Here is a 7,500-nt window from a genome sequence, read left to right on the forward strand (position 1 = left end):
GGGAGAGGGAGGGGGCGGAGAGGGGAAGGGAGAGGAGAGGGGGGAAGGGAGAGGAGAGAGTGGGAGAGGGGAGGGGGGGGGAAGGGAGATAGGAGAGGGGTAGGGGAGAGAGGGAGGGGAGGGGGAAGGGAGGGAGAGAGATGTATTTATTGCAGTCTTTTCCTTCCTAAAAGTCTTACTCCAAGAATCTATCATTATTTGCATGTTGAAGGCTTCTTTTGTACCTTGTATTTTTGTGAACGTCTTCTCTAGTCTTTAAAATATATCCGTGCAAACCCTCAAGAGTCTTTAGAGCAAAGATAATGTTCCGATTGTCGCGTCATTCATTAAAATACAACTCTCTAGTCTATACCCACGTTTTAACAAATGCTCAGAGCAAAGAACAAAGAAAGGAGAAACCCCAAAGGAAGGACAAACGCGTTTCACGTTGGTCTTTTTACTTAGCAGTCCTCGCCAAAAGTACACATGGAAGGATTGAGTCTGATGGCGGCGTTGTACTGCCTCGTGGCTTCCTCGTTTTCCTTCAGTATTTGGTAGATGTCGCCATAGTCTATCATTTTCCTTACGATGAAGAAGTCGCTGTCTGGCGCCTTTGGCTGGGTGCTGCCGTCTTCAATGGGAGTGCCGGTGTGACCCGTTTGGGTGTCTGGGTTCGTATTTTCTCCTGGGATGTCGGTGTCTTTGTGTTCTGTCTGGGTATCTGGTCCTGCGTGTTCGGTTTGGGTATCGGTAACTCTGTATTCCGTTTGGGTAGGGGTATCGGCGAATTCTGTTTCGGCAAGGTTTTGAGTGCTTTCCGAATCCTGCCCTCCTGACAAAGCATTTGTCACGACGTCGAAGGCATCGTTAGAATCAATGGCTTTCTGCTCTTCCTCCAACTTTTTCAGTTTGCGCTTGTATATCACGTTTTTGATGTACCCTTCCCTTCTCCCGCTCTCAGGACCGTATTCCTTTAAATGGTTGTAGTAATACTTCTTCCTCAAAAAGTCCTTGAGGTCGTCTTTATTATAAAGGTCCTTGAAATAACCATCTTCATCTTCGTCTTTCACGCTGGTTGAAAGTCTATTGATGTCATCCTTGTTGGCAGCGTGTTTGGTATCGTCTGTATTCGAAGATATCTTGGTATCGTCTGTATTCGAAGGTATCTTGGTATCGTCTGTATTCGAAGGTATCTTGGTATCGTCTGTATTCGAAGATATCTTGGTATCGTCTGTATTCGAAGATATCTTGGTATCGTCTGTATTCGAAGATATCTTGGTATCGTCTGTATTCGAAGATATCTTGGTATCGTCTGTATTCGAAGATATCTTGGTATCGTCTGTATTCGAAGATATCTTGGTATCGTCTGTATTCGAAGATATCTTGGTATCGTCTGTATTCGAAGATATCTTGGTATCGTCTGTATTCGAAGATATCTTGGTGTCATCTTTGTACAGAACTTCTATACCACCCTTAACTAGAGGGTCACTGATTCTACCTTTATTCCCAGTGGTGTTCTTTTTGCCATTATCAGTTTCAACTCGTATATCGTCCACAACAAGGGCTGAACCTCCAACGATTTCTGCCATGTCAGCCCCTAGAGAATCACTCAGGATCTTGTTAACCAATTCCTCCGTAAAATTGTCATTCTTTTGATCCTCCACCTCTGCCCCCGAGTCGGTGTCCCCCGTGTCTGTGCTTGGAAGGGCTTCTTGGTTGTCACCCTCCGTAGCTTCCATTACAAAGTAGCCCATCTCCTCGGGGAACAGGATTGTGTTCTGACGTGTTGGAAGGGACTGCCAGAAACTTCGCAACTGTAAGAAAAAATCGTTAGTATGGTTATTTACTGGGTATTAATTCTGTATTATCAGAATTATATTGCAAGGTATGAAAACAAACTTTTGAATTTACTTTTGTATTAGTTTTCATTACATTTTTAGAAACTTGTGAATAAATGTAAAGGAACCAGAGAGGGAAATAAATGTTTGTGCTGCCTTCCGGACCAACTATTATATATAAACCTACTACATAAAAGAGAACCAGAGGTCAAAAGTAATCTCAAAATACACCCTGCATTCCCAAGCCACGTAATTACATAAAGTTCCCGCTTTCCTTTGCCACTCCTCAGCATCACGTGTGCTTGACGTTCGACCCACCTGCGTGCGGCTGTCCCCTTGCATCTCGGGTGAAGGTGACAGCGACAGGTGAGCCAAGGAGCTGTTGGTTACCGGCTCCCATTCAAAGCCCAACGAGTCATCTGGTGTCGGTTTGCTGTAAGGACAAAAATCTGTTACACAATGCTGTGGTTTGAGTAGCATTACTTATTGACAAATGCAATTTAGAAGTATGCTGTTGCACAAAAATGTCGAGTAGGAAAAGATGATCTTGCCGTCTTGGGCAAATTCCTTTCAGGGAAGGGACTAACTTTTGAAGAGCAGAGTAACTGAGATACTTTTTTCATTAACTAGGCTTTCTAGTTAATCGTTCCTTAACTTGTTTTAACCAATCTTTATCAAAATGTCATAACGTCCCAGGTCGATTAGATGTCCACCTGAACTATGATTGGGAGAGTCCAGTTTTGTTTCAACATTTCGTCTTTTCACACGTTGTTTCCATGTGGCAAATTCTTTCAACTTCGCTTGATATACAAATTCTTTCAACTTCGCTTGATATACAAATTCTTTCAACTTAACTTGATATACCCTTACAAATTTCAAAATGTTCAAAAATGTCTTAAAACTCTGTAGATTGCCTCAACCTTCACTAGCACAGCCATTGATCATTCTAAAATTCCTTTAACCATGAAAAAAACATTTTGCCTTGGGAATATCTACAATATTCCCAAAAATCCGTTTTTGCTTCATCAATTTTCCTGAATCAGAACAGCTAACTTTCTCATATGCCTGAAATCAAAGTCACCGGTTTGCTAAACTAAACGTAGGGTAAATAAGCCTTGGGGAAATTCAATAAAATTGTTAATCAAGAATCGACTGAGAACTGGCGAAAGTGAAGGAGTTATTGGACGATAACAGAAAATTTACGTCAATGAGAGAGTCAGCAGTTTTCGGCAACAAGTGCGAAATTCTGAAATTATAGGCTCTTTGCAGGTCCTGTGATGCTTGAGTGGAGCATTAGATCAATGGACCTTAGGGATGCCACATAAATGCAAAGGAAGAGGAATGCAAGAATGAGGAAAATTTCTATTATTGGTAGAAGAGAGACACACTCCAAATGAATGAAATCGACCAATATGGTAGTGTGAGGATACTGTGATCTGAGGTCAAGTAATGAATGAATGAACTTGTGAAATATTATTTCTCAATAAAGTATGAATGAACAGGTAGATTTCAGGCTATTCATTTTACTTTATTAGTTAAAATCATTTTTTTCCTCACTTAATACCAAGAAAAGTTGGAAGGGGGAACGTTTAATAATTCAAAGAAATTATGAAATGCACAACCGTTCTAAAGATCAAGTCTCAAAGTATAAACTCCAACTACTTAAGCAAATATAAATTTGTAACAGTAATTCTGAACACGCTTCATAAGAAATATTCATCACTGGATCAGATACAAGAAAAAGCAACGTAATGTGGCTCTGAGAACAAGACTTGAATTAGGCTCTAGTGGTAGGTCTTGATTTCCGAATACAGTGTGATACAACCACCGATATCATCTAACTTAAGGAACAATGATAAGTAATAATCCCATACCATCTAGTATATTGGAAAATGTACATTTGTTAAGGCTAATCGATGATTATGCAGTTGAGTAGGGTGAGAAATTATCAAACGAAAAAATGAATACGACTCACCCTGTCTTAGCGAAGTTTGTCCAAAGAGTCGTGATTATTTCACCTGTCAAAAGGTCGTTATGGGTCCTCAGATAAGGGAACCCGTTGCTGCCACTAAAGAGGTACTGCAGGTCGTCTCCGTGACTTACCCCTGTCAAGGGGATTGGTTAAGGGCGTTAGTTTATAATATGTTGCATAGAGGATATCCAATTCCTTATTAGTTTTAAATGTATGAAGATGCTCAAATTACAATATAGATTTAAAACACATAGCTGAATTATAACAATACCAACCACTGCCATAACTATGTTATGGCACAATGTACACGGGAAAATGACAGTATTAAAAAGATAAGAAAAAGATAGAGGCAGAGGATACCGGAAAAGAACTTAAAAAAATTGATAAGAACTAAAATTATCGTGAAAAGAAGTCGAAAAGTATAGTGGTATAAGGGGAAGTACACACTGCTAATTAAATAATGTAAAAACTGGTATAAACTGGAACAGAAAACAATGTGGAACAAAGTACTATGAGCAGATGATGCAAGAACTTGTCTGTTTGCCATACTCACACTTGCTGTCGAAAAAAAGCTGGAATTTGTCAGTGCTTGAGGCAAGAGCACGATGATCGAGCTCGTAAAAATAAACCTTGGAGCCATGCTGGGCGTGCAAAATGGCCGTGTGGTCTGTGCAAACAGAGAAGTACCGGTCTGTGTACAGCTGCAAATTAAGGGTGGTGTTAGGTATACTTTAGTGCAAACGTGAATAAGAATAGCAAAATTCCACAACATGAACTAAATATGAAAATCGAAATAGTTCCACAGAAACCGTTGTACCAATACAGGGCACAAAAAGCAACCAAGTATCCAACCTGAGTGAGATTAGCAACTTCCTTGATATTGATCATATTGTCTCCAACATAGTAGTAATAGCTGACTCCTGCGAGGTGTCCAGCTTCTATCTCGCTTTCGAAGCTCAGGGACACAGAAGCAGCCCGTCTGAAATTGGCCCCCAGTTCATTTACGGGGTCCCAGCTGGAAAACATGGCTGTGGGGGTGAAATCGAGTCAAGGCTGGGGAAATGGGGTCGGAAAACAAAACAAGGCTGGGGAAACGGGGTCGGAAAACAAAACAAGGCTGGGGAAATGGGGTCGGAAAACAAAACAAGGCTGGGGAAATGGGGTCGGAAAAGTAAACAAGGCTGGGAAATGCAGCCAGAGAACATGGCAAATAAATACATGGATATTTTATGGAATTGGGTGGACCTTTAAAATGCAAAATAAATAGATGTTATAAGAAGAATCAGTGAAACTTGGGATCAAACTTTTATGGAAACAATATCAATGAAAAACGCACTCTGGAAATAGGATCTAAAAATAATTAACCTAAACCTTATTTGGACAATTAGTAATCAGGGTAAATCGTAAAAAAAAACATACATTTATAACTTTCTATAATACACTTCCTATTAACTCCTAATTTCAATGCCTAGAAGCTAGGACTTACTCGCTGTCATTAATGCTCCTTCATGCTTTGTCATGCCAAGGATGAGGTCAACTTTCGAGAAGGATCCAGAAGAAAGGAGAACGGCAGGATCTGCAGGGATGTAGTCGCCGTCCGCCCGAGGAACCATCGTGTACGGGAAGCCATTCCACAGCTGCGGGAAAAGCATCAGATGGCGGGGGGGGCAGCAGGGTCGGCGGGCTTGGGACTTGTAAGTCGATCAAGGGGAGGGGGAGGGGGAGGACCTGGGGGAGGTGGAGGTGGAGGACCTGGAAAAGGACCTGGTGGAGGAGGAGGACCTGGAAAAGGACCTGTAGGAGGAGGAGGAGGAGGAGGAGGAGGAGGACCTGGAAAAGGACCTGTAGGAGGAGGAGGAGGAGGAGGAGGACCTGGGTGATGATGATCAGCAGCAGGGGCGGACGAGGAGAAGGATGGAGATGACTTGACAAGGAAAAAGAAACGAAACGACAAAGCTGAATAAATGTGGAAAAGCAAGCTGATGAGAAGAATATTTGGGGAAAAATCGGAAAGGCGAGTCTGCCTGGAAGGCTTATACAAAAGATTTTATTTTATTCTGCAAGATACATTTACCCTTCAATAAGCATTTGTGAGGAATGCACTTACCAATTGTAAGCCAGATGTACTCAGGAGTAATATTAGCCAGGCTAAGAATCTGACATTTTTCTTCTTTGTCAATCATATCAAATACCGAAGTAAAATCGGAAAAATAACAATTACCAGGCCGTTTACTCTTAAAACAAAATCAATGAGTACATTTGAAGGAAATATACCCTACCTGCAAGGGTATATATGCATAAACGAGCTTCTCAAATCGAACGCCGTGGAGACAGTCCAGCAGGTTGCTATGCCCCTGGCAACCCACCTCCTTGGCCACCTGCATGGCAACTTCGTGGTGCCTGCCCCTTGAATACTTAGGACAAAGGGCGGATCCAGATTGCAGGATGGCACGAGAGAAAAGACCTGGGAGATGAAGAGGTATGTTGATTCTTGGCTTTACAATTTCAAATTAAACGTTCACACTTTTTTTTTTAGGGTGCCAGGGTTTTCTTTAATTCAATGATAACGGTCCTAGGTAATCAAACAACAAACCCGTTGAAACAATAAACAAAGGATCTTGTATACTATTCCCAAATGAAATAGTCACACTTTTTAAAACCCTATTGAACATCTAAGATCCAACTAGTTAATAGTACAACTTGTCAATCACTTAATACACAAAGGCAATTGCCAAATACCACAAATAATATAATATATAGCATACCACGTGAATACGGCGTCAAGATCTGGTAGTGGACAGACTGCGCCCCGCTGCCTTGCCCGAAGAGAGTGACCTTGTCTGGGTCACCACCGAGGTCACGAATGTTGTCCTGCACCCAACGGAGGGCCAGAGTCTGGTCCTTCAGTCCTAGATTACCGGGCAGAGAAGCATCCTCCGTCGACAGGAATCCTTCGCGAGCAGAAGTCCCAAGTGAATAACGAGATTTAAAAGCAAAGTGGCGGTTAATACTGAAAGTCTAGCAAGGGTAATACTAAATCCATTATGCAATAATAAAAACGATCCATGTGGGTTAAGAAATCCTCTCGAGAAATTTTTATTTAATCCCATGCGAATACTCTTTTCTAATAATATTAGGTCATCCCTAGTCGGCAAATATAATTTCAAACGAACATCAGTCCCAGAAATCAGCACCAAATAGCAAGTAAAACCAATTTTATTCCCGTACATCAAGAACCAGTGAAAATCTGTTCCAATCTCAGAACGAAACGAAAACTGGCGCCGGAACAGAGCCCGGTTTCGAACGTCTCGCGCAGTTCCTCTTTTTCGACCCTCGACTGACTTACCCAAGACGCCCAGACGGTACTGGAGAACGACCAGCACGACCGGGTGGTTGAGGAGGGGCAGCGGCGGGTAGTCGTCCAGTCCCCCGGAGAGGTAGTCGTCGCCGTGGATGTACACCATGACGGGGTGTCCGCCCTCCGCCTGCGGGTGAGGGGGGGGCAGTCGCCATCTCGCGTTCGTGGGGGGATTTAGACCACTGCTACTGCTGTTAATGCTAATGCTACTCTCCTGCTGCGAACAATACCGCTGCTACTGTTGATATACCGCTGCTGCTAATCTCCTGTTAGTGTTGCTGCTACTGCTGCTACCATTACACAGTACTGCTTTAGCTAAGTGCTATTGCTATCCCCCTCCCCCACTCTTTTCC

At 42.5% G+C, this 7,500-nt stretch overlaps 1 protein-coding gene across 1 annotated transcript in view; it reads right to left on the reverse strand.

The window, feature by feature from the left end:
• Positions 1-420: 420 nt before the first annotated feature.
• The window catches only part of LOC119598885 (acetylcholinesterase-like), a 16,778-nt gene continuing 9,698 nt past the window's right edge, over positions 421-7,500 (reverse strand). The window contains exons 4-12 of the mRNA XM_037948576.1: positions 7,136-7,274; positions 6,555-6,740; positions 6,069-6,253; positions 5,276-5,426; positions 4,642-4,817; positions 4,343-4,490; positions 3,793-3,922; positions 2,136-2,250; positions 421-1,793 (exon numbers count right to left, since the gene is read on the reverse strand). Coding sequence (XP_037804504.1) covers positions 441-1,793; positions 2,136-2,250; positions 3,793-3,922; positions 4,343-4,490; positions 4,642-4,817; positions 5,276-5,426; positions 6,069-6,253; positions 6,555-6,740; positions 7,136-7,274 — 2,583 coding nt within the window. The 3' untranslated portion in view covers positions 421-440. The remainder of the gene's footprint in view (positions 1,794-2,135; positions 2,251-3,792; positions 3,923-4,342; positions 4,491-4,641; positions 4,818-5,275; positions 5,427-6,068; positions 6,254-6,554; positions 6,741-7,135; positions 7,275-7,500) is intronic.

Source organism: Penaeus monodon, chromosome 42, assembly GCF_015228065.2.
Source record: "Penaeus monodon isolate SGIC_2016 chromosome 42, NSTDA_Pmon_1, whole genome shotgun sequence".
NCBI lineage: Eukaryota > Metazoa > Arthropoda > Malacostraca > Decapoda > Penaeidae > Penaeus > Penaeus monodon.